Here is a 26412-nt window from a genome sequence, read left to right as displayed (position 1 = left end):
AACAGGAGCGAGCTTGTCTGAGTAAATGTTTCCCTGTTTTAATTACATCAACCACGCATGTGATGGAGCCAGAACATGCCATGTTTTTTTTAAATTAATATTCCTATTGCTATGAATTTGTTTTTTTTTCTCTTTCTTTTTTTATCTCATTATGAAAAAATATAAAATCCATAGTATTAGGATAAATTGTAAATCCTAGAGGGGAGGTTTTTACTATAAGCCCCTTGGGGTTTCTTGCCTCTTGTGCACAATCCCTGCTATGTTTGTTGTTATATACTTTTGTTTTATCACTTACTTTGTGCGAATAAATAAATAAAACTAAATGAATGAATTAATTAAAAAACATTATGTTTAATCTTCATTCTTTGCTTTAAAATAAATAAAAATAAAAATCACACTTTTGGTGTAATAACAAGCCTACACATTAATACTCTGCATCTGCTTGGATGAGAAAAATTAACATTTACTACATTTCTGCTTTTGAGCATGTATAATTAGTAATGGAATAGAACAGAAAAGCTGTTTGAATGGAATAGAACAGAAAAGAACAGAAAGGAAGACCTTTCATAAGCAGCTCTGACATGCAGTCATACGAGTGCCCAAGGGGGGTCGCTATAGAGCAATGTAATGCAGATCCCTGTCTGGCTGAACCCTCCCGTACCCTAGGCAACACAGGCACCAATCGTGCATCTCCCTGTGGAGCTACCGGCCACAGTTGACACTGGCACGGTCTGGATTCGACCCAAGGCCGTGAGGCTCATCCATGCACCTCAGCATGGTGCCTTAACCGAATGAGCCATCCAGCAGCCCCAAGCCTACTTTCAATAAAATTACACCTTACCAGCATCCATAAGAAATACAGACTACCATACAGAATGCCAAATACTATGTTCATTGATAGGACCCATTCAAAGCAGGCACATGACAGGAAATCGTCAGGTCAGATGACATTTTCCCACTGTAACAGAATTTAGTACAATATGCACAAGGGAAACACTCAATACACAGCATGCAGAGACATTCTCCAAAGATTCACTAAGTTGTCTCAGTCTTGATAGTAGTTTCTAAGCATCGCACATCATAAGGTCACATCTCACAAGCATAGAGGCTGTGTCTGTGGTCACACACAGATGTTACATCAGTAAATGGGCCTCTCAGCACACAACACAACAGCACAGTATAGTGCCTGGGACAGGGGTGGTATATCCCCATGACGGGTGCCAGAGCTTTTCGGGTCCTCTCAGGAGTGCACTCGGGACGGCCCTGAGCTGCATTCCATCCTCCCCGTAGCTCTTCATTGCTCTTCTCCCTCATCGCCACGGTAACTGGGAATGTGGAGACTGGGACAAGGCCACAGGCCTAGGCAGAAGTGGCCAGGAGTGCATACAGAAATACAGAAACATACACTTCCCTTCACTACATTAAGCTGCCAAGCAGCTATACATTGCAGAACACAGTCTGAAGTGCATTAATCACTGCAGGTTTCCCACTGAATCTACAGGAACTGAGGCAGAGCAGTGAAAGTATGGGCAGTGATTCACTATGTGCACTCATATAGGCATGAAAACTGTTTTTTTGTTCAATCAAACATTTAATTATTTGCAAAATATTTTAGTTTACAGTCACATCTACAGCAATTTATTAGGACATGAGAACACCTGTGGAGTTGTAGAAAAGACTGTTGGAAAAATAATATTGTAGTTCCTCTAAACAGCCACTAGATGGTAGTGAAAGTTCAGTTTTACGCTGAGCTATTTGTTTCATGGGCACTTGTTGCACTCATTAGTTTGAACTGTAATCTCATGTTTGGGCTGCGGCAAACATAATAGAATCTGCATGACAAGTAAATTAAGCAGTACTAATGATTTTGCAGAGTTCGGAGAGATAGCCTTGTAATAACTTCAATAATAACTTCAATAAATGGATTACACAAGCTTTCTCTGGTCAGCATGAAGTATGGCTTTTTGGGCATTACTGTTGCACTACGAGTATCATCAAATTGCTGTTGTTGCAGACATCATAAATGGTTGCATGTTTTCACTTGTGAGCAAGAACATGGACACTGATGTTTCTTATTCTGAAGGGACCTTTTATGTTGTGTAAAATTATAAATTCAGTGTTGGCTTTGAATCTGTAGACAGAATTGCGTAATTTGGTCTTAATTAGGACTATATGGACACAGAGGAAACCAGCACAAACACAGGAACATGCTAGCTCCATGCAGAGAGGACGCGAACCCGGCACTCGAACCCGGCTTTTTTTTATCGTCACACAGATTGTTTTACCGTGTGTGATTTCAGGATTACACATTACACATCAGTGCTCTTATTTCTCTCTTGGAAGCCACAAATAAACACTAATGTGGGTAAATCCAGACCCAGAGTCAAACCTCACTGTCAAGCATTGGGCTTCAGCCCAAATTGCGTTTTTAATGATGCCCATAAAATAGGGAAACTCATAAAGAAGGAGATTGGGGAAGTAAGAGCAGTGAGGGTAACCAGGGGGGGAATTGTAGTCATGTAGTGTCAGTCGAAAAGACTGAGGGACAAGGTTCTTAAAATAAAAAGACTTGAATCGACAAAAGTAGTTTGTTTTTTAATGAGAGAAAGAGCGCTACTTGTCGGTAGACGCCGATTGTTTTTTGGAGGTAGAAGGAGTTTTAGGGGCAAAGCGGATGAAAAGCTATCTGGAGGGAAAAGAACAAGAACATGGATCAATACTTTTAGAATTTGAGGGAGAATTACCAGAAAGAGTCTATTTAGATTATGTTTGTTACAGGGTGAGGGAATATGAGAGGGTTCCACTGAGGTGCTATTGGTGTCAGGATTATGGACACCTGGCAGTAGTGTGTAGGAAAAAGGATCACAGGTGTAGAAGGTGTGGGGTGTTCTGATGATGATTGTACGGTGTCTAAAGAACAGGCAATATGCTTTCACTGTGGGGGAAATCATGAAGCGGGAGAAAAGCAGTGTGAAAGAAGGAAGAGGGAAAGTGAGGTGGAAAGAACACGAGTGCAGAATAAAATAACATGCAGAAGCAACGAAGAGAGTGAGGGCAGAAGCGGGAACTGAGAGGAAGGAGCAGAATAGAACTGGAATAGAGGGAAAAGATCAAGGGAGATGTGACAAAGAAATCATGCATTTGAATAGAAGAAGGTTTCTGGCATTTATTGCGAGGGTGATTAACTGTGCAAGCGAGATAGACACAAAATCAGAGAGAATCAGGATGGTGGTGAATGCAGCGAAAGAGATTTTGGGTATAACGGATGTGAAGGGGGACGAAATACAGGGAATTTTGGCGAATGGTTTGGAGGGAGTCAAACTATATAGCGAAATAGTGAAAAATCGTGGTTCAGGTATGGGAGGGTGGGGCTATTGTTTTATTTAATTTTTTTTTGAGAACTAAATCAGATGCCAATGTACACAGTAGGAGGCGGTAATGCACCAATTTAGGTTTGCCAACCGCCATTAAAACCAGAGAAAAGAAGAAGAAGAAGAAGACTCGGGTTCTGGTTCCTTGTGTTCTTGTGTATGTATCTGCCTGCTTGTGTTCTTGTGTGTTCTGCTTGTGTTCCGCCTGCTTGTGTTTCTGCCTCTGTGTTTTCCGCCTGTGTATGTTCTGCTGTTGTGTCTCCTGAGTTCTGCCTCGCCTGTGTTCTGCTCTGTGTTCATTTGGATTTTGAGAAGTTTTGCTTTTTCCATTTCTGAAGATTTTTGTGTTTTAGAGAGTTGCCCTGTGTGGCCTTTTGTTTTTTATTTTTGAAGTAAAGGTTTTTGTTTAAACTTTCCTTTTGAGTTTCCTGTGTTTTTCACTCCGCACCTGGTCCTCACCCCCAAAACGTGACAGAAGGAACCAGCCAGAGCTGGACCCAGCAGAGTTTTTTTTTTCCTTTTCCCTTTTCCTGCTTTTTTTTAGGGTTTTTTTTTGTTTAAACATGCCACCAGTGTGGGGGAGTAGTAGCGTTGGTGGGGCTGTAGGGGGCAGTATTTCCTCATTGATCGAGTAGAAAACCAGTGTCCATGGGTTCATTCCAATCACTTATTTTCACTCCTTGAAACTCTTCCTAGTGTCCTTTCCTCTCTTCTTAGCGCCACTGAACGAAGGACGTGAAGAAAAGATGCAAGGATGAGATACGAGGAGGGAGGAATCGAGGCAGCATGTGTTAGGCAAATGGAACGTCCTTGCTTAGCATCAGTTTGAAGCCAGGCCATTTACAGTCGGCAAATGTGGAGAGGTGGACCACAGGTAGATCATTTATACGTCACACGCTCCAAAAAAGATGTATCCTCACTGAAGCATCCTCCAGGAGCCTCCTCGCTCCTCCAAGGAGCATTAAACGGATTGGAACGTCCTTAAAGATGGCGGATTGATTGATTTCCAGGTTACGCGAGGATCGAGATGAGGATGGATAAAATAAGCGATTGGAATGAACCCCTGGTGTAATGACACTGGTGAAGGAGAAGCTCTCTACAGAATGAGACGTAAAGTTGAGACTCAGGCTCCCTGAGGCCATAACGTTATCTCAAAGTGATGGGATGGCTTCCTCAGTTCAGGCAACTGACCATCCGCAGGTTCTGATTGGTTCAATAAACCCTGACCATCCTCAGGTTCTGATTGGTTCAATAAACCCTTCCTCTCCACGTCTGAGTGTTTCTGCAAAAAAAAAACAATCCTGCACCATGCAGTGCTATATATCTGTACAGGATGGGAGTGACTAATATAAAAACAAGATGGCTATGTACATCCTATTTATATACAGCATTTGGGAAATTATCAGTCTAAATTTATAAAAATTAATTTACTACGAGAATAACATTTTAACAGCTACCTTTTCTGCCAAAGGGCTGCCCCTCATCTCAGGCACAAGTAATTTCCTGAAGAAGCTGTAGGGGGTTGGAGGGGGTTGGGGGGATAAATATGACATATTTACTGAAATACAGACAGAACTGAAGAAAATGAGTACTCCGCATCCTTTAACATGGGGGTTATCAACCTTTACTGATCCAGAGACCACCCCCCCCACACACACACTCCCCCACCCAGGCTCAAAGGCATCCAGGAGACCCTTATAAGTTAAAAGATGATATCTATTTTTTTAAAAAGATTTTAGAAGGATTGCAGTTTGTGGGGGATGGGGGTTCATATTGTGATTGCAGACCATGTGGTTGGGGAAGGGGGGGGGGGGGGGGGGGGGGTTTGGGAGATCAACAGACCCCAAAATGCAAATCAAATCTTTACCAGAATCATTAAATGCAAGCTGCATGTGTTATGCAGAAGCAATATTTAATTTGTTTTTTGACAGGCAGGTGGATCAAGCTGTTGATTGGGTCCAACCCCTAAAATCTTGCTAATCACATGTTCCCACTGTGCCTCGCCTTTGGAAAATTTCCAAATAAACAAGTCAGAAGTCAGGGCAGGGCAGGTGTGTAGGTTTCCCTGTTGACGTTATCCATGGCCTTCTAAAGACGTGGCTATTGCCTGCAAATACATTGGGCCAAAACCAATTTCATGGCAGATGAGAGGAGAACGAGAGAGAAGGTGAAGGCTGATGTCACATCCTTTCTTTTCTTGGCCGCGGTCATGTTGACGGTCAACAGCAAGTGGCAGCAGGTCATGGCGCTGGTCACAAGGTCATTTCAGAGAACACACCTCCAGCAAACATGACCAAGACCTGACCGTGTCACAATCAGTGTAGTAATCCTCTGTGTCTAAATCACACATCATAGGAATACCTCCTCACTGGGACTGAGTGATACTCAGTACTTATTTAAAGTACTTTAAATATTAAAATACAACAGCCACTCGGTTATATATCTTTATCGCTATAGACTTCTGCAAACGGCACATGTAGCAGCTGCAGCTCTTTAAATAGCTTTAAATATTCTTCTTGACATGCTATTTCTTTTTTGCCAGAGCCCCATCTAGTGGCTACTCAGCACAGTACAGTACAGTACACTCAGACAGCAATGAGTAGGAGAGCAAGGTAAAGACAGTTTTAGGCACAGCAGTCCTGCCCTCTAGTGGACAGGAGGCTCCAGTGAAGGTGCAGCAGAGTTAACTAGACGACCGACCACTGCAGGATGCTCATGTCCTTCCCTCCGGTAGAGATCAGGTGACTGTCGTCATGGAGAAAGGCAACGTTGGTCACATGGCTGCTATGGCCTTCGTAAACATGACTAACAGCCGGTTAAGTCGATAAAAATCAATAAATATTAAAGTAACCATATATAATCATTGTTGGTAACCTGTTGTATAAGTGGAATAAACCCCTCCGGGCTGTCCCGTTATTGGAAAATAATGTACTTCGGGGCTGGTTAAGAGACCCTCTGCTTCGCCTCAGGCGCATCACCACCCCCCTCCTACATTATTTTCCAATAACGGGACAGCCCGCCCTGGTTTATTCCTTATATATTAAAGCAATAAGCCACAAGAGGCCGTGGTTTACAGTGATTTTAGAACAGCTAAGGGGCGTTGTTAGGCACGATGTGGGGCGTCACGTGCACACGCACACACACACATACTCACACACTCACACACATGAACATGCACACACATACTCACACACTCACACACATGCACACACTGTGGCGCCCCGATCCCTTATCGGTGCTCCCCACGAGACCACCAGGACGGCCGAGCCCATCGACACCGGCGGCCGCTAGGAAAAGTGAGTGGGCGTTACCTGCCAAAGCACAGTCTGGAAACATTCAGGACCCTGGACAGAACCAGGCAGACCAACTGAGGTGACACCGGGCAGCACCATGGACAGGGCTGCAGCAGAGGGAGGGTAGGTGGAATTTTCCACTCTGCAGCACACCTGAAGCTGCTTGACGGATTGGCTGCCGCCGCCCACCTGAAGCTGCTTGCACCGATGAGCACGCAGGCTTTGTAGACCAGCACAAACACAGGAATAGCAGAGTTGCTGGGGCTTCCTACTGAGCTACGCTGGGCGACTCTCTACACCTGAACCTGAACCTGAACCTGAACCTGAACCTGAACCTGAACCTGAACCTGAACCTGAACCTGAACCTGAACCTGAACCTGAACCTGAGACTGTAAGCGGCCGTGGGCCAACTCTCTTAAAGTGGATGCATAATTGTGAGTAACTGGAAAGTGTAAAGTGTAAAGAATAACTGTGATTCAAGTGGACGGTGTGACAGGGGGCAAAGACAGGAACAACTCAGAACTTGAGCTGGGGAAGGATTGGAGTGCTACCTCACTTGGGAGGGGGGCCTTCTCCCCTACACCCCTTGAGGACTGGAGGATCACCAGCCGGCGCCCGGAGCAAGGAGCCGGACCAGGATCTGACTGGCCAGGCCCTATTCCCCCCCTAACCTGTGTGTTTCTTGTTTCTCTCCAGAAGGAGGTTTGAATACCTGGAGTGGAGCACCGATACCCCGACCGGGAAGACTCTTTAGTTGTTTTTGGCTCCCCCTACCCCCACCCCCACTCATTACGACCATTAAAGTGCTTTTTGTTAACCTCTACCTCAGACTCACTGATCTGGTTCTTCTTGACTTCCATCAACCGCACCCCCCGTTGGCCGAGAGAGTTCACAACACACATACTCACACACTCACACACACTCACATACTCACACACACATGCACACACACATGCACACACACTCACACACTCACACACATGCACACACACATACTCACACACATGCACACACACTCACACACACATGCACACACACATACTCACACACTCACACACACATGCACACACACATACTCACACACTCACACACACATGCACACACACATACTCACACACATACTCACACACTCACACATGCACACACACATACTCACACACTCACACACACATGCACACACACATACTCACACACACATGCACACACACATACTCACACACACATGCACACACACATACTCACACACATGCACACACAAACACTCACACACATGCACACACACATACTCACACACATGCACACACACATACTCACACACATGCACACATGCACACACACATACTCACACACTCACATATGCACACACACATACTCACACACTCACACACACATGCACACACACATACTCACACACTCACACACACATGCACACACACATACTCACACACATGCACACACACATACTCACACACATGCACACACACATACTCACACACATGCACACACACATACTCACACACATGCACACACACACTCACACACATGCACACACACACACTCACACACATGCACACACACATACACATGAACATACTCACACACTCACACACATACACATGAACATGCACACACATACTCACACATGCACACACACATACTCACACACTCACACACACATACTCACACACTCACACACATGCACACACACATACTCATACACTCACACACACGCACACATGCACACACACATGAACATGTACACACAATACTCACGCACTCACACACATGCACACACAATACTCACACACACACTCACACACATGCACACACACATACACATGAACATGCACACACACGCACACACATGGTAAATGGTAAATGGACTGCATTTATATAGCGCTTTTATCCAAAGCGCTTTACAATTGATGCCTCTCATTCGCCAGAGCAGTTAGGGGTTAGGTGTCTTGCTCAAGGACACTTCGACACGCCCAGGGCGGGGTTTGAACCGGCAACCCTCCGACTGCCAGACAATCGGTCTTACCTCCTGAGCTATGTCACATACTCACACACATGCACACACACATACTCACACACTCACACACATGCACACACACATACTCACACACATGCACACACACATACACATGAACATGCACACACACATACTCACACACTCACACACATGCACACACACATACACATGAACATGCGCACACATACTCACACATCCACAGTCACTCCAACAACCATACGTGTCAGGAGGTGAGCCTGAAAAGCCATCAGCTTGGTAAGAGCACCTAATTGATAATTGGGAGCACGTGTGCGTATGCGGACTAGGGCTAATTGGTTTCCTCTACTTTGCCAGGTAACGAGCTCACACAGCTGCCGCTTGTTTTCTAGGACGCAGGGAAGGGGATAAGAGAGCGGGGATTGCGGCAGTTTGGGTTCAGGCAGCCAGGAAGGAACAGGCTCTGTAAACTTTTTAACTTGGGGTTTCTTTTGGATTTGTTTTCTTTGTTTTTGTGTTTGGATTTTCTTTTTCTTTTCTTTTTCCCTTTAGTTATTGCGGCCGGGTTTTTGTTGAGGATTTTGGATTTGGTTTTTACTTTCGTTATTCTTTTTCTTAGTTATTTTCTTTTGGGAGAAATCCCGGGGGGGGCGGGGGGGGGATTTTCTTTTAGGTGTGAGTGGCGCGTGCGTGGCGGCGGGACTGTGGACCTGTAACCGTGTTGGCGGCCGAGTGAGGAGAGGAACGGTGGTGGCAGCTTGGGGAAAACACAAGGGGGAGAAGGCAACCTGAAGTGGAGCGTAAGCCCCGGGCTGGGCAGGAGGCAAGCGGGGACGGAGCCCCGGGCTGGGCAGGAGGCGAGCGGGGCGGAGCCCCGGGCTGGGCAGGAGGCGAGCGGGGGCGGAGCCCCGGGCTGGGCAGGAGGCGAGCGGGGCGGAGCCCCGGGCTGGGCAGGAGGCGAGCGGGGGCGGAGCCCCAGCTGAGTGAGGGACGTGCAGCGAGGAACGCCGTGAAGCGTGAGTGTGCTCTGTGCTGCCCAGTCCACAGTGGGGTAACTGGTGCTGCGCCTTCTCCTCTCCCCAGTACGGCCCCGTTCCCCCGTCCGGATGATTCTGTAACCCGGGAGAACGACGACGTCCGGCCGCAGCGGTTCCAGGGAGAAGGAGCAGTCCCTGCCTGTTTTTCTTTGGGTTTTGTGTTTTTTATTTTGGGACGCGGAGGAGGCCCGGCATTTCTTGGCTCGGGCCGAATCACGTCCCACCTTTTTTGTTCAGTTTGTGTGCGTGTGTGTGTGTGTGTGTGAGACCTCCCTCTCCCTGTGTGTGTTGACCCCCCCTCGGGTGGCCAAGTGGGGGCCGGTCTGTGCTGCGCGGGCAGACCCGAGAGAGAGGGTCAGAGAACGAGCACTGTGTGGAGTGAGTGTGGGGCACGGGGTAACTTACCACTGTGTAACGGTGTGAGGGAGGGGAAGTGTGAAGACCAGACGCGACCAAACAGGGGATCTATAAGTTACCAAAGGGGCACTCCAGTAACCACTGAGTCTCGTGAGAGACGAAATGAGAAGGGGGTGCTATACTCCTAAGGGACGTATCCCAAAAAATGAATAAACCCCTAAACGGGTAACAGAGGAAGAAGGAGTATATAAAGAAAATAAAGGAACAGGGAAAAGAAAAGAAGAAAAAACGACTTCGACCCGAAGCAGAGAAAAAGAAAATGTCTTTTCAAAAACAAACAAAAGACGTTCTGAGGCCAACTAAAACCAGGGGGGAAACTAGTTAGTAAGGGGCAGAAAGGTTTGTGCCCCAACGGTGACACAATAACCCCTTAAAACCGCCAGCCTCAGAATCTGGACATATACCGTCCTAATACCTTTTTCTCAAAAGAAAAAACAAACAAACTGAAGTCAGAATTCTTTTTAAATTTCTTTGTTCTTAAATTCCTTACACCTTGCTCAGAAATACGACAGGGAACTGGCTAGAGCAAAACACGTTACACTCAAGCACCGTTCCACTGCCTACTGACGCTTTAAATACCCAGCCACAGGTGTGGCTGGTAATCAGCGGAAGATGTGAGCAACCCACAGGTGAAACAGATCAGAGGTAACCCTGCAGGAATGCACGGAATGTTCAAGCAGGAACAATCCTCCCACAGGAACCAAAAATAACGATTAGCCGAGTGGCTAATCGGAATGCTAACCACTGAGCCGGTGCAGGCACAGAAAAATGATCTACCCTGCACAGAAACCGTGACAAACGGCTTGCGGTGCGGTGACGGGGAGTCCCTCTCCTGGGGCTCGGCTCGCACGGCACGGGGTCAGTCGTTGGTGGGGTCACCGTACAAGCGCGGGGGGGGAGTTAGAGAAGGGAGGGGGGGTCAGAGCGGGGCAGCTGCCTGTCCATGAACTGTTTTAATATAGTGAACAGGTGCTGTGGGCAAAAGAAAAACAACAACAGATATAGCACAGACTGCAGGGCCACAGACTGCCCGGTTACGAGGTGGCAAAGAGAAAAGAGAGAGACCATCAGCAAACAGTCTTATATTCCCCAGTCAGGGGTTAGCAATCCAGTAATGAAGCTGATTACTGCTGCTTCTGCACCTGTAAGCCACAAGAGAACAGACAACCCCCCAGCAGGGAAACAGAGGGGCACAACCCCCCAGCAGGAAAACAGAGGGGTACAACCCCCCAGCGGGGAAACAGAGGGGCACAACCCCCCAGCAGGGAAACAGAGGGGCCCAACCCCCGAGTAGAGAAGCAGAGGGGCACAACCCCCCCAGCAGGGAAACAGAGGGGCACAACCCCTTCAGCAGGGAAACAGAGGGGCACAACCCCCCTATCAGGGAAACAGAGGGGCCCAACCCCCCAGCAGGGAAACAGATGGGCACAACCCCCCAGCAGGGAAACAGAGGGGCACAGAAGATTCTAGTTCATCACACCATGGATGGCGCAGGAGAGGTAGCAGGTTATAGCAGCTTGCTAAGGTGGTCTGGGAGGATGAACAGCATGGGAAAGTATGGAGGACCGATCGCTCAGTGGGTCAGACTGGTGGAAGATACCACACGCCAGGTTTAGCTTCCTGATCAGGGCCAATTATGACACACTGCCTTTTCCTCAGAACCTGCACTAATGGTTTGGTGCAGATGAGACCGTCCGCTCTGTGCTGCCCCGAAATGAGGCCTGTGGCACATTCTTTCAGACTGTGAGACGGCTCCAGCACAGGGACACAGAGCAGGCTTCCGGCACAGGGACACAGAGCAGGCCTCCAGCACAGGGACACAGAGCAGGCCTCCGGCACGTTCTGTCAGGCTGTGAGACGGCTCCAGCACAGGGGTGTTACAGGGGTGGCATGACCAACTGCTGCAGAAGCTTTCGGAAATACTGACGACCAGCAGACAGCAGACAAACAGACGCCTCTCCTGTGAAAGAGCATCAAACCCACTTTGTGAGGCAAGCAGAGGAGGAGGGGACCGTAGGACACAAATGTGGGAGTAGAGCCCTGGTTCCAGGCAGAGGGTGGAGCATGCGTGTAGATCTCAATCCACAGCTCCATTTCCCGAATGAGATCAGCACAGCGTCCCTGTGGCCTAACATGGAGACGTGGTCTACTCGGGCAAAGGTGGTGCTCCTTATATGAAGATGTGGTCTACTCGGGCGAAGGTGATGCTCCTTATATGGAGACGTGTTCCACTCGGGCGAAGGTGGCGCTCCTTATATGGAGACATGGTCCACTCGGGCGAAGGTGGTGCTCCTTATGGAGCTCACCCTCCCATGGCAGGAGGGGGCAGAAGCAGCCTATGAGCAGAAATGGCTGAAGTACTCCGACCTGGCAGCGGAGTGTGAGAGTGTAAGGAGTGTAAGGAGGCCGGTTGGAGAGCAACAGTATATCCAGTGGAGTTGGGACTCTGAGGCTTCATCCGCCAGTCAGTGCTTCACCTTCTGGAGAACACGGGCATGACTGGAGCAAGGCTGAGGAGGCCAGCTAGAGGGCTGGCCAAGGAAGCAGAGAAGGGGGGCTGGTGGATTTGGCTCAGAAGGAAAGATACCGGGGGGGGGGGGGGGGGGGTGGGGGGGGGGGGAGTTAATACCCACTCCACCAAAAACAACAGCAGGCGGCAGCAGGGAGACGTCCCGTCACTGCCTCTCCACCAGGAGATGTTCTGGGATTAAAGAGACATTAAGGATCGGTGGCTCCAGGCTGATAGCCCTGCAGTGTCTCTCTGGTGCTGCTGGAGCTGCAACAAACAGCAACACTCAGCAGAATAAGGTCTATCTGTGAATCCCAGCAGAATGATGACCCCTGTGATGACATCACAGCCCAGCAGTGCCAGGACTGGGTAAGGCACTCAGAAAGAGTCAACCAGCACTGCCGTGGAAATGAAGGCATCAGATGGGATGTGGATGAAAATCTGTGGCCAAATACAGCAGAGAGACCAGATCACAGCATGATCGGGATCACAGGATTGCATTTATTTCCTTTGTTTTGCTGAATAATACTGTAATATAATGTATTTATTTATTGTGTATGTTTATTGTGCTACTGCAGAAACTGGTTCAGTATTGTTCATTATTTGTATTAAAACATTTTGTGTTATTGTTTTGTTTTTGACAGCATACCTGTATTTGCAATTATTATACTTCAGTAAACAAAATGTCTAATGTTTTGGTGTTTGGTGTCTTTCGTAAAATACAAGCTTTGAGGTAAATGCAGAAAACAGAATGTAAACTGATGCCATGAAGTATGTCGTCAAGTAAGACATGACCTTATGTTCAATCTTAAGGCTTTGCTTTTAAAAAAAAAAAAAAACATTTACCACATTTCAGTTTGTGAGCATATATATTTTGTAATGGAATAGGACAGAAAAGCTCATTTTCATGCTGGAGGAAGACCTTTCACAAGCGGCTCTGACATGCAGTCATATGAGCGCGCAAGGGGGGTCGCTAGAGAGCGATGAAACGCAGATCCCTGTCTGTCTGAACCCTCCCGTACCCTGGACAACACAGGCACCAATCGTGCCTCGCCCTGTGGAGCTACCGGCCACAGTCGGCACTGGCACGGTCCGAATTCGACCCGAGGTCGTGAGGCTCATCCATGCACCTCAGCATGGTGCCTTAACCGAATGAGCCATCCAGCAGCCCCAAGCCTAATTTCAATAAAATTACACCTTACCAGCATCCATAAGAAATGCTAACCACCATACAGAACGCCAAATAATCACTGAATTGATAGGAACCACTCAAAGCAGGTACATGAGGTAGACAGGAAATCATCAGGCCAGACGACATTTTCCCACTGTGACAGAATTTAGTACAATATGCACCAGGGAAATCCCCACTACACAGCATGCAGGGGCATTCTCCAAAGACTCACTAAGTTGTCTCAGTCTTGATAGTAGTTTGTAAGCATCACACTTCATATGGTCACATCTCACAAGCATAGAGGCTCTGTCTGTGGTCACACACGGATGTTACATCAGTAAGTGGGCCTCTCAGCACACAACACAACAGCACAGAATAGTGCCTGGGACAGGTGCAGTATATCCCCATGGCAGGTGCCAGAGCTTTTCGGGTCCTCTCAGGAGTGCACTCGGGACGGCCCTGAGCTGCATTCCATCCTCCCCGTAGCTCTTCATCGCTCTTCTCCCTCATCGCCACGGTAACTGGGAATGTGGAGACTGGGACAAGGCCACTGGACTAGGCAGAAGTGGCCTGGAGTGCATACAGAAATACAGAAACATACACTTTCCTTCACTACCTTAAGCCTCCAAGCAGCTGTACACTGCAGAACACAGTCTGAAGTGCATTAATCACTGCAGGTTTCCCACTGAATCTACAGGAACTGAGGCAGAGCAGTGAAAGAATGGGCAGTGATTCACTATGTGCACTCATATAGACATGAAAACTGTTTCTCTGACCAATCAAGGGCGGAGTGTAGCACAGTGGGTAAGGAACTGGGCTTGTAACCGAAAGGTCGCAGGTTCGATTCCCGGGTAGGACACTGCCGTTGTACCTTTGAGCAAGGTACTTAACCGGAATTGCTTCAGTATATATCCAGCTGTATAAATGGATACAATGTAAAATGCTATGTGAAAGTTGTGTAAGTCGCTCTGGTTAAGAGCGTCTGCTAAATGCCTGCAATGTAATCAAACATTTAATTATTTGCAAAAGATTTTAGTTTACAGTCACATCTACAGCAATTTATTAAGACATGAGAACACCTGTGGAGCTCTTGGGAAGAAAAATAATGTTGTAGTTCTTATAAACAGCCACTAGATGGTAATGGAAGTTCAATTTCACGCTATTCGTCTCATGGGCGCTTCCTAGTTTGAACCGTAATCTCATGTTTGGGCTGTGGCAAACATAATAGAATCTGCATAACAAATACACAAGCAGCAATAATCATTTAGCAGAGTTCTGAGAATTAGCCTTGCAATAGCTTGTCAATAAATGGATTACACAAGCTTTCTCTGATCAGCATAAAGTTTGGGTTTTTGTGCATTACTGCTGCACTACGAGTGTCATCAAATTGTTGTTGTTGTAGACATCATAAATGGTTGCATGTTTTCACTTGTGAGCAAGAACATGGACACTGATGTTTCTTATTCTGAAGGGACCCATTATGTTGTGTAAAATTGCAGATTCACTGTTGGCTTTTAAACATCTGTAGACAGACTTGTGTAATTTTTTCTTTATTAGGAGTATATGGACACAGTGACCCAGTACCCAGAGGAAACCAGCACAAACACAGGAACATGCTAGAGGACGTGAACCCGGGACTCGAACCCTGCCTTTTTTTTCTTTTTTTTTATTGTCACACAGATTGTTTTGCTGTGTGTGACTTCAGGATTACACATTTTGCCCAGAATTGAATTAAAGAGCATCAGAGCTCTTTTTTCTCTCTAGAGAGTCACAAATAAACACTAATGTGGGTAAAACCAGACCCTAAGCCAAGCCTCGCTGTGAAACATTGAGCTTCAGTCACTGCAAGACTTACTTGAACCAGTAAAGAAGCAGTCTCGCATAGCCAGACCTATCTCCACACTTCGTGCCAGCGCTGGAGAAAGGTCTGACTCAAGCCGTTGTCATTCCAGTATAGGGGAAAAAACGCTATGGATTGTTTGTATTTCTTTAAACCAGTAACAATCGTCTTGGGCACTGCTAAGACCAGGATGCATCGACGGAGCCCGTGAAAACGGTAACACGCAGATAGCGGAAGGGGAGGTGAATTCTGATTGAAATAGTTGGGCAATGGCGGGCTTATTACCCGCAGTCTGGGTCCTGTGAGTCAGACTAGTAAAGAAGTAAAAAAAAAAAAAAAAGTCGAAAGTGAAACTGTTTCAAACTCAAACGTCATTTAAAAGACGGAGGACAAAGAGGATGCAGTAAAAAGGAATTAAATTCGTTAAAAGAACTGAGTAAGTAGTCTCTTGTGGATTGGGATGGGGAGAATAGAAGCTAGATGAGAAGGGGTGCTTGGAGGAATAGGAATCTGTAGCTATGATCTCAGTAACGCTTAATTTAGTGAAATAAAACAAACAATAAAAGGAGGAGTGGACAAGGAGTATGCTTTTTTCAAACTCCTCATTTGGGACCAAAAACAAAAAAAATACCTTTTCAAATTCATTTTTAAAAGTTTAGCGTTTATTTTAGCATTTATTTGGTATTTTATGATCATTTTACCTATTTGGATATGACGGATGTCACAGGCCTGTCGTCGGCTACATTATGAGACCTGCTAGGCCTACTGTAACAAAAACAGACCGAACATTTTAACTGTGCGGATTGAGAAGTCAAAATGTTATTTTTGCTCTGTATTCACACAGTTTGGATTAAGACAAATTAACTTGACGTTTGCCATGTTAAAGTCGGTGGTCGGTAGTTAATTCACGTATTGAGCTTTCATAGTTGGTCTTCTATTATTTGAAACGAGATATTAGCTTCCGTAGGCTATACAAGAGCATGCTAAAAAGATGCTTAAAGGATATTAATTTGCATATTTGCTATCGAACTCTGACTAGTTTCAATTCACAAAGACCTAGTGGCCATGTCCTTACCAATGAATTCTGTTCTATTGAATTCGTACACGTTTCAATGATAATACATTATCAAACTACTTTAACAACAACTACTTTAATAGTAGCAAGAACTGAAAAGAACTGCGGTTATAGTTGCATCAAGACGCCGTTTCTTGTGTGAACCACAAGATGGGAGCATGTAGCTATGCATGTAGGTCTACTTAAAATGAGAAAGCGTCTGATTTTAAAGCCACCACGTCAGACCGAATTTACGTTTTGCCTGAGTTGGATTGAAGTTGAAATTGAAATAAAACATACATTGTACTGCAGCGATTTCGAATCGAATTACAACTACTTAGAAACGAGAATACACGATAAAATGACTTTTATGAGATAAAATTGGGCTTACTTGAGAAGAAATAATGATTTACTTTCATGAATTATTGATTTGGGTCGTTTTTGGATGTTTTCCAAGAAGATTTCTAACGAGCATGTTCGTGTTTGTTAAATGTATGTAAATAAAATCTAACAGAGTGATCAACACCTGCATGTATAAAAGACATTATGCTGATCTCAGGCCAAAGGAACTGTCATGCTCTTCCATTGCTTGCTGCTTCACTGGAGTTTATAACTGAGACAACCAGTTTATGAAATCCATTTTTCATCAAAAGCAACAAACTCACAAATGAAGAGAAAAAAGGTTGTTGACCTTCAAAAATAAGGAAATGGGTCAAAAATTAAACAAAGAAATATACGACTTACTACTGTGAGACCAAATATGAATCCATTTAAAACCACTGGAGTAGAGTTAAACCTGTCCAGTAGAGGGCGCTAGTGTATCTTAGCCCCATGCTCAATGAGGTAGATGGTTCAGGGAGCAAAGAACAATCCAGTGGCCACAGTTGGAGAATTACAGAACTTGGCTGCATCGGGGGGTCACCAAGTTTCTATTAATTGCTACATTTAGATGCTCCAAAATTAGATGCTACCTCCATGCCAAAAGGCTATTTGGAATGGTTTCAGGAAAAATGGTTTTACTGGGAGTAATCGACAGTTTCAAGAATCTAAATTGTCTCGTCTACTGTGCTCTGGAGTGATGACATTAGAGCTCTTTGGCCAAGCATAGCTGTTATTCCATTTGTGGCCTTTCTGTTAGCTTGAACTGGTCTGCCCATTCTCCTTTGATCTCTCATTAACAAGGTGTTTTTTGTTTATCACACCATTCTCTGTAAACTCTAGAGACTGTGCTGCATAAAAATCCCAGGAGGGCAGCTGTTTCTGTGTTGCTGAAACCACTACGTCTGGCACCATCCATCTGGCACAGACAGTCATGCCACAGTCAAAGTCGCTTAGATCACACATCCTGTCCATTACAATATTTGCTCAAACAAAAAACTGAACATCTTCACTGTCTGCATAGTTTATATATTGAGTTGCAGTCACATGCTTTGCTGTTTGGTGGAGTAGGGTATTTGCATTAACAAGTAGGTATACCTAATAAAGTGGGCGGAATATAATACACAGTGGGGGCGACATAGTTCAGGAGGTAAGAGCGGTTGTCCAGCAGTCGGAGGGTTGCCGGTTCAAACCCTGCCCTGGGCGTGTCGAAGTATCCTTGAGCAAGACACCTAACCCCTAACTGCTCTGGCGAATGAGAGGCATCAATTGTAAAGCGCTTTGGATAAAAGCGCTATATAAATGCAGTCCATTTACCACAGGATATGGGTTTGGTGTTGATTTAGGGAGGTGTGTACAGAAACAAGCCACATACCTGCTGTTAAATACGGTGGGGGATCTTTAATGTTATGGGGCTGTTCTGCTCCCACTGGTCCTGGAGCCCTTGTTAAGGACGATAGCATTTTTACGTTGCTCTGGATAAGAGCGTCTGCCAAATGCCTGTAATGTAGACATTATATAAAAAGACTCAGTGTCGTTATCCTTGCAAGGGGAGGGTTAACAAACTGCTGATAAGATAAGAAAAGATGAGATAAGATAAGATGACACTTTATTAATCCCCGGGGAGGAGGGGGGGGGGGGGAGAGATTCAGGTGATATAGCAGCAGAGAGTGAGTGCAAAAGAAGCAGAAAAAGCCAAGTATACATACTATACTTAGTATACATAGTGTACATACACTCACCGGCCACTTTATTAGGTACACCTTGCTAGTACCGGGTTGGTCTTCTGCTGCTATAGCCCATCTGCTTCAAGGTTCGACATGTTGTGCCTTCAGAGATGCTCTTCTGCATACCTCGGTTGTAACAAGTGGTTATTTGAGTTACTGTTGCCTTTCTGTCAGCTCGAACCAGTCTGGCCATTCTCCTCTGACCTCTGCCATCAACAAGGCATTTTTTCCCAGGGAACTGCCGCTCACTGGATATTTTCTCTTTTTCCTTGCTCTGTAAATCCTACAGAGATTGTTGTGCATGAAAATGCCAGTAGATCAGCAGTTTCTGAAATACTCAAACCAGCCCGTCTGGCACCAACAACCATGCCACATTCAAAGTCACTTAAATCACCTTTCTTCCCCATTCTGATTCTTGGTTTGAACTTCAGCAGATCATCTTGACCATGTCTACATGCCTAAATGCATTGAGTTGCTGCCACGTGATTGGCTGATTAGTTATTTGCATTAACTAGCATTTGAACAGGTGTACCTAATAAAGTGGCTGGTGAGTGTAGTATATATAATATAATAATAATAATAATAATAATAATAAAAACAAGTGAAACATGTAAAGGAAAATAAAGAACTATTTTAATGAACCTTTTTTATTTCTGGAAATAAATGTATGATCTGAAAACTTTTGGTTGATTCCATTGAATCGTTAATAAAAAATATTTAGCAAGTTGGACAATCAATATATAGTGACATTCATGCAATACAATTGTTCATCATTATCAATGATGCAAAAACATTTCAGGTGGCTGTTTAGAACATGTTTAGGGCCTATTTCAGTTCTGGATTGCTTACTGTCAACACCGCGGCGTGTTGTATATGTGTCTCTGTGTGTTCAGTGTGTTCTCATTTTGTGTGTTTGCAGCTTGGCTGGTCTGGGATAGAACCCACGTGTGGTCTAAACTGGTCAGATGTGTTCCAGTCTCCTGAGATGGGGGGCGCTGTTTATAAAGAGAGTCTCTCAGAGGAGCCAGACACCAAAGGAGGAACCCTCAGCACTGAGAGGAAGAGGTACAAGTGCATAAACCAGATATTTAATGTGGAATTTAAACTGGAAGCTCTGTCTCCATGTGCTGTGAGTTAGAGCTGCAGTATGAGGATGAGTTTAACTGGAAGCTCTGTCTCCATGTGCTGTGAGTTAGAGCTGCAGTAAGAGGATTGTCTTGTACATTTATAACTTATTGCACCTATGCCAAATATTACTCTTGACCATCCACAGTGGAATATCACACAAACACAATATAACAGCTTCTATTTAAACATTTTAAAAATGCTTTCAGATTTTATTCCTAGTGTGTTTGGGAGCAATGGCTCGATTTTAATCTGCACTTTGAGGATGAGTTTAACTGTAAACTCTATCTCCATGCCCTGTGAGTTAGAGCTGCAGTAAGAGGATGAGTTTAACTGGACGCTTTGTCTCCATGTGCTGTGAGTTAGAGCTGCAGTAAGAGGATGAGTTTAACTGGATGTTGTGTCTCCATGTTTTGTTCACAGGGTCCAGGTAGAAAGAGCAGGGTCACCTGTACCCAGCTGTCTGTCTATGAAGAGTGATCGTTCAATGGATCATCCATTCGCATTCAGAGGAGAGGTCACAGGTGATCAAAGGTAATTAAAGAGGTTCAAATTGACAGTACTGTTTAATTATACTTCAGTGTTACAGGCACCTTTCTGTTGTCGTTGGCTGTATTAAGACTTTCAGATCTAGGTTGGGGTTATTATTGCACATATAGCTGTAGGTTTGTGATTTATATCACATTCAGGTGTAGGTGAGGTGTATTTTGTCATTCATTTGTGATGTGAGTTTGAGCTGCAGTAAGAGGATGAGTTTAACTGGAAGCTCTGTCTCCATGTGCTGTGAGTTAGAGCTGCAGTATGAGGATGAGTTTAACTGGAAGCTCTGTCTCCATGTGCTGTGAGTTAGAGCTGCAGTAAGACGATGAGTTTAACTGGAAGCTCTGTCTCCATGTGCTGTGAGTTAGAGCTGCAGTAAGAGGATGAGTTTAACTGGATGTTGTGTCTCCATGTTTTGTTCACAGGGTCCAGGTAGAAAGAGCAGGGTCACCTGTACCCAGCTGTCTGTCTATGAAGAGTGATCGTTCAATGGATCATCCATTCGCATTCAGAGGAAAGGTCACAGGTGATCAAAGGTAATTATAAAGGTTCAAATTGACAGCACTGTTTAATTATACTTCAATGTTACTGGCACCTTTCTGTTGTCAGTGGGTGTAATAAGACTTTCAGATCTAGGTGGGGGTTATTATTGCACCTATAGCTGTAGGCTTGTGATTTATATCACATTCAGGTGTAGGTGAGGTGTATTTTGTCATTCATTTGTGATGTGAGTTAGAGCTGCAGTAAGAGGATGAGTTTAACTGGAAGCTCTGTCTCCATGTGCTGTGAGTTAGAGCTGCAGTTAGAGGATGAGTTTAACTGGAAGCTCTGTCTCCATGTGCTGTGAGTTAGAGCTGCAGTAAGAGGATGAGTTTAACTGGAAGCTCTGTCTCCATGTGCTGTGAGTTAGAGCTGCAGTAAGAGGATGAGTTTAACTGGAAGCTCTGTCTCCATGTGCTGTGAGTTAGAGCTGCAGTAAGAGGATGAGTTTAACTGGAAGCTCTGTCTCCATGTGCTGTGAGTTCGAGCTGCAGTAAGAGGATGAGTTTAACTCGAAGCTCTGTCTCCATGTGCTGTGAGTTAGAGCTGCAGTAAGAGGATGAGTTTAACTGGAAGCTGTTTTGTTTGCAGGATACCGCAGTCACTGCAGTCCTGCTTTTTAGAAGAGAACAGTTCAGAGAAATTATCTTCCCCAAGACAGGTGAGTCCTGTTTTTTTCAATTGTTTTTAATTAGTTTGCGTTTTATTTTTTAATTGTAAGTTTTATTTGAAAATATAATGCATGTATCATATACAATACACAGTTGAGGCCAAACGTTTACATACACCTAAGCTAAGGACATTCAAACTCTATTTTTTACAACAGCGCACATTTCATGTTCGAACGTAGCTTACGCCGTCCTTCTAGCTGAAACTACAGATAGCTCTTCCGCTGTAAACGGTGTCGTAAACAGTCCCATGCAGGATGCATTGATTGCTTTCCTAGCTGCAGGTCTCATCCTTTAGGCATTTATGTCCCCCACCTGTGTGTAGCAGTTGAACACAAGTAGAAACCAGACGTGACAGAGTCCTTTTGCAGTGAATCTTTACCTTACATAGCTAATGTTAAACTCGGTGAAAATGCAGAAAGCGGAACTCTCTAAAGTTTGGGTGCATTGTATTATTTTAGTGCTTATTAATTTAGCATCTGGAGGTGGAACACGGCTGGGAAAAAAGATATACACAATATTCCAATCTGGAGAGGTTTTCAGGATATCTGGGCCCACCTTTGGGAAAACGCATGTCAAATTTTACTGCTTTGTTAAATCCACTTTTTTATTGGTGTTACATACATCCTGGGGTACGATTGTAAAAAGAAATCTGGTTCCATCCAGTATCTGAAGTATATATAATCACTACAGAATAAAGAAAATACAAAACATTTTTGGATTTCTTCTTTGTTTTTCAGGATGAATGTGTCCTGTATGTTTACAGAGCGAGACTCCCGTGTGATCAGGGGTTATTTTGGTAGAAATGTTCTCTTTATTTCAAGCTTTGAACCATGTCTGGACTGCATATAGTTTCATATTTGGAGATAACAGTACTGCATGGAGATAATGAGGTTTCTTTAAGACAGGGGAGGTTCCTACAAAAAGCCCTGGGTTTTAAGTGGGATTTAAGGGGTTAACTCCTCTAAAGACACAACTTAACATCAAATCCAGTTCTGGAGTGCTGCCTGATCCTCCCTGCCTCACGCTGTAAAAAAAGTTTGGTTCTCCCAACTAAAACGTTTAAAGTAACTGTATACAATAGCCCTTTTCAGTTTGCTGTACCTTCAAGGTTCTGTGCACTACAAACTCTATGATCCAGCGACAATTATTTTATGTTGGCTGAGCAATGATAAATAAGTTGTATTAACTTTGATTTGACAATATTGACTTACATTAATATTGAGGTATTCAGCCAACAAAATATTTTCACTCTTTTTTTTTCTCTAAATCTCTAAATATAATAATAAAAATTAATAAAATATTACATTTTATATTCAAATACTGTAAGAAAATTACCAAATTCATGTAACTAAATATTTTGCACTGGGCCAACCTAAATAATAAAGGTGTTTGTAGGGAAAAAAAACAAAGACAAAATTCTATCCATCCATCTTGTAACATTTTTGTAACATTTATTTAATTATTATTTGATAATAATATGATTAATGGTCAATTATGAGGAATTGACATACTCACCAACTCACCTTCATGTGTTTATTTCACACTGATACAGCACACCTCTTCATGTGTTTATTTCACACTGATACAGCACTCCTCTTCATGTGTTTATTTCAGTCTCTCCTGCACACTTTGATGAAGCTGAAGAAGGATGAGAAGTTGAAACAGTTTCAGAGCCATCTGAGTCAGGATTGCCCAGAATGCTTTAAGACTCTGTCTGAAGATCCTTCTCTACTGGTTAAGTTTATGAAGATGAAGGAATTGTTCAAAAGTCATCGAATTGAAGGTTACCCAGAATGCACTGAGAGAGAGCAGAAGGATCCTGAGGCCCTGTACATAGTTGAGAAGTTGCTGGAGACCTGTGGCAGTGAGAGGTCTCTGAAGATCACACTCCACATCATGAGGAACATGAAGCAGAAGGATCTCACTGACTCACTGGAGAGAGATGAGCAACGCAGTAAGAGTTTTCTCTCATTGCGAATGTGTGTCCATTCAAATGCTGGAATTAGCTATAGCATCCACACTTTCATAATAGTATTTTACATTGACAGCATTACATATAGAAAGTGTCACAACCAATGTGCACACAAAGGCATTTCAATGAAATTATAGCATGAAGCAGTGATTATGGGGGTAAGCAAATGTACATGAGATTAAATGTCCCTGAGGGGGATTCAAAGCAGGAATCTTGTGCTCAAAAGCCAGTGACTAAACCACTGTCCCATTAGACAGACTGCCCCAAGGTTGTATCCAGGGCTAAAGAGCACTCAGGATAACAATATTATATTTTAAAATTACCATGTAACAAAACCTGAGACATTAAGTGTAGAAGCACATTTGAACCCATTTTCAGTGTTTTAATGTTTGTTCCCTTCATCTGTAGTGTACAAATGCAACAGTGTGTGCTTCCTTGCTGATATGATGTATTTATGATGGATTATATTTCAGAGTTATGTAATACTGTGTGAGAAGTGTGTAACACTGTCAGAGAGGTGTGTAACATACTGTTTGAGGTATGTACAACACTGTGTGAGAGGCATAACATACTGTTAGACTTATGTAACACTGTGATGTGCGTAAAATGCTGTTAAGAATGAGTCTATTAATATTTTTATTGGCAGTTTTTAAAAAAATCTGTTATTGAATGGGAAATGTTTATCACATTTTAAACATAATTGTTTCTCATATTTCCTCTCTTCAGATGAATCCATAAAAATAGCCAAGAATGCACTTCAAGCTCATCTAAAGAGGAAGTTTGAATGCATATTTGAAGGTTTAGCAAAGCAGAGCAACCCAACCCTCCTCAATGAGATCTATACAGAGCTCTACATCACAGAAGGGGGAAGTGGGGGGGTCAATAATGAACACGAGGTCAGACCGATTGAGACAGCATCCAAGAGACAAACCACACAGGAGACTGCAATCCTCTGCAATGACATCTTTAAGCCTTTACCTGGACAAAAGAAACCCATCAGAACTGTGCTTACAAAGGGCATCGCTGGCATTGGGAAAACTGTCTCTGTGCAGAAGTTCATTCTGGACTGGGCAGAAGGAAAAGCCAATCAGGACATTGATTTCATCTTCACTCTTCCTTTCCGAGATCTGAATTTGAAGAAGGAAAGAGCATTCAGTCCGATGCAACTTCTGCAGCACTACTTTCCACAACTGAAAGAGAGCCAAAGTATTGAAGGTGATGAGGTCAAAGTGGTGTTTATCTTTGATGGTCTGGATGAGTGTCGACTTCCTCTAAATTTCCGAAGCAATAAGAAGTGCTGTGATATAACAGAATCATCATCAGTGGATGTGCTGCTGACCAACCTCATTAAGGGGAATCTGCTTCCCTCTGCTCTCCTCTGGATCACCTCCCGACCAGCAGCAGCCAATCAGATCCCTCCTGAGTGTGTCCACCGAGTGACAGAGGTACGCGGGTTCAATGACCCACAGAAGGAGGGGTACTTCAGGAAGAGAATCAAAGATCAGAACCAGGCCAGCAGAATTATCTCACACATACAGTCATCCAGGAGTCTCTACATCATGTGTCACATACCTGTCTTCTGCTCGATTTCTGCTACTGTTCTGGAGACAATGTTGGGTAAAGCGAAGAGTGGAGATCTGCCTAAAACTCTGACTGAAATGTACACACACTTCCTGCTCATTCAGACTAATGTGAAGAATCAGAAGTATCATGGCACTGATGAGACAGACTCAAAGAAGAGGTCGGCATCAGATACAGAAATCATCCTGAAACTGGGGCAGCTGGCTTTTCTACAGCTGGAAAAGGACAATCTGATATTCTATGAAGAGGACCTGAGAGAGAGTGGCATTGATGTCAGTGAAGCTTCAGTGTACTCTGGGGTGTGCACAGAGATCTTTAAAGAGGAGTGTGGGTTGGATCAGGAGAAGGTCTACTGCTTTGTGCATCTGAGCATTCAGGAGTATCTGGCTGCCTTATTTGTGTTTCATTCATGTGTAAATGAGAACAGAAATGTACTCAGAGCAGAAGAATCAGAACCTCACAGTGACAGAGTGCAGCTGTCTGAGGTACACAGGACTGCAGTGGATCAGGCCTTAAAGAGTAAGAATGGACACCTGGACCTTTTCCTCAGATTCCTTCTTGGCCTCTCTCTGGACTCCATTCAGATTCTCTTCAGAGGACTACTGACACAGACCGGAAGCAGATCACCTGTACCAGACCTACAGACACAGACAGAAAGCAGATCACAGAGCATTGAGAACACAGTCCAGTACATTAAGGAGAGGATCAGAAAGGAATCTTCAGCAGAGAGGACCATCAATCTGTTCCATTGTCTCAGTGAACTGAATGACAACTCTCTAGTGGAGGAAATCCAGAATTCCCTGAAGTCAGGAAAACTTTCTGATAAAAAGTTGGAACCAGACCAGTGTTCAGCTCTGGCCTTTGTGTTACTGATGTCAGAGGAGGTCCTGGATGAGTTTGACCCGAAGGCCTACAACACATCAGCAGCAGGTCGTGAGAGACTGGTACCAGTAGTCAGGATCTGCAGGAAGGCCACGTGAGTATTATGTCATTAATAATGTAGATGATTGACAGTGTATTTTCACACTTAATATTTCTAGTGAGAGTTAAGTACAATAAAATTGTCTGGGAAGTGAAATTTAGTATAAATGATAACTTCTGGATCATTTTAACAGTTAGTGCCCTCATTTAAACCCTTTGCGCGCATGCCAAATCTGCCCAATCGTTGCCCATTCACG

General features: G+C 44.4%; 1 protein-coding gene across 1 annotated transcript in view; it reads left to right on the top strand.

Moving 5' to 3' along the window:
* The first annotated feature begins 15893 nt into the window (after positions 1 to 15893).
* Positions 15894 to 26412, top strand: part of LOC118209722 — a 411967-nt gene continuing 401448 nt past the window's right edge. The window contains exons 1-5 of the mRNA XM_035385292.1: positions 15894 to 16082; positions 19725 to 19870; positions 20354 to 20464; positions 20896 to 21006; positions 21602 to 21671. Coding sequence (XP_035241183.1) covers positions 19791 to 19870; positions 20354 to 20464; positions 20896 to 21006; positions 21602 to 21671 — 372 coding nt within the window. The 5' untranslated portion in view covers positions 15894 to 16082; positions 19725 to 19790. The remainder of the gene's footprint in view (positions 16083 to 19724; positions 19871 to 20353; positions 20465 to 20895; positions 21007 to 21601; positions 21672 to 26412) is intronic.

This window comes from Anguilla anguilla, chromosome 12, assembly GCF_013347855.1.
Source record: "Anguilla anguilla isolate fAngAng1 chromosome 12, fAngAng1.pri, whole genome shotgun sequence".
Classification (NCBI taxonomy): domain Eukaryota; kingdom Metazoa; phylum Chordata; class Actinopteri; order Anguilliformes; family Anguillidae; genus Anguilla; species Anguilla anguilla.
The sequence above is the reverse complement of the archived record's forward strand: the minus strand, read 5'-3'. Positions and strand labels throughout refer to the sequence as shown.